Source organism: Echinops telfairi, unplaced genomic scaffold (genome assembly GCF_000313985.2).
Source record: "Echinops telfairi isolate 266 unplaced genomic scaffold, ASM31398v2 ScPeMD7_7468;HRSCAF=8506_0, whole genome shotgun sequence".
Taxonomy (NCBI): Eukaryota; Metazoa; Chordata; class Mammalia; order Afrosoricida; family Tenrecidae; genus Echinops; species Echinops telfairi.
This window is the reverse complement of record NW_022111369.1, coordinates 29645999-29647080: the sequence shown is the minus strand read 5'-3', so window position 1 is coordinate 29647080 and position 1082 is coordinate 29645999. Positions and strand designations below refer to the sequence as shown.

The 1082-nt window shown below is 38.6% G+C and overlaps 1 protein-coding gene across 1 annotated transcript in view; it reads left to right on the top strand.

Moving 5' to 3' along the window:
• HERC5 (HECT and RLD domain containing E3 ubiquitin protein ligase 5) overlaps positions 1–1082 on the top strand; it is a 76774-nt gene that overhangs the window by 72401 nt on the left and 3291 nt on the right. The window contains exons 19-20 of the mRNA XM_013004837.2: positions 203–386; positions 968–1070. Of these exons, the coding sequence (XP_012860291.2) occupies positions 203–386; positions 968–1070 (287 nt within the window). The remainder of the gene's footprint in view (positions 1–202; positions 387–967; positions 1071–1082) is intronic.

Sequence of the window (1082 nt, the reverse complement as noted above, 5' to 3'; positions counted from 1 at the left end):
TTCATTTCCGGTTTACTGAACTGTGCATAGTATAAACATTTTTTCAGCCTGTTGTGGAGATTCAGTTAGATCAGATATGAAAAATGACTGTGAGAACTTGTAATAGACATTCCCATTTTTACATGTCACTCCCTGCTCCCCCACCTCACGTTTCATCCAGGAGTATTATTGTATGTTGAAATATGTTTTTGTTTCCATAAAGGAGAGAATATGTTTCAAAGTATGTCGATTACATATTTAACGTCGCTGTAAAGGAAGTATATGAAGCATTTCAGAGGGGATTTTACAGAGTGTGTACAAAGGAAATCATTGACGTTTTCCATCCTGAAGAACTTAAGAATGTGCTTACAGGAATTATAGACTATGACTGGAAGACATTTGAAAAGGTACATCATAAAGGCCAAATTGTGTGAATTTACTTTTCTTTTCTAATCCTTGGTGGATTTATGGCTTAGTCATTGGGCTGATAACTGCAAGGTCAGTGGTTCAAACCCACCAGCTGCTCAATGGGGAAATAATGAGGCTCTCTGCTCCTGTAAAGATTTACAGGTGACCAGGAATGGGGGAAGGGAATAGTGGGGGTGGGGGGGGGAAACACCAAAACACATTTATGGAGGGTTTAATAGGATGTGGTTGTTTGTTTCATCTCTTGAGATGGGCTGTGTAAATATATATGTTTCCTTAACTACCCCTCACCCACCCCCAAAAAACCTCCGGATTCCTTAGCCCTCAAACCTAAATAGTGGTTTAAGTAGCTTTAAAAAAAAAAGAAAAAGAAAAAGATGAAAAAGAAAACTGAAATAGCCTTGGAGTCTTTAGTTCATCTCAAACTAGCAGACGACAGAGGAAGTATTTTACAGTTTTAGAAACCGTAGCTGGGTCGCTGTGAGTGGGTATCAGCTCAGTGTCGGTGGGTTTGGGGGTTTGGACATTCCTAAATAATTTTTTTTTTTGCCTTTTTCTCTAGAATGCCCAGTATTGCCAAGGGTACAGCAAATCGCATCACACCATAGTGATGTTTTGGGAGGCTTTACATAAATTGACTTTAGAAGAAAAGAAAAAATTCCTTGGTATGTATTCTA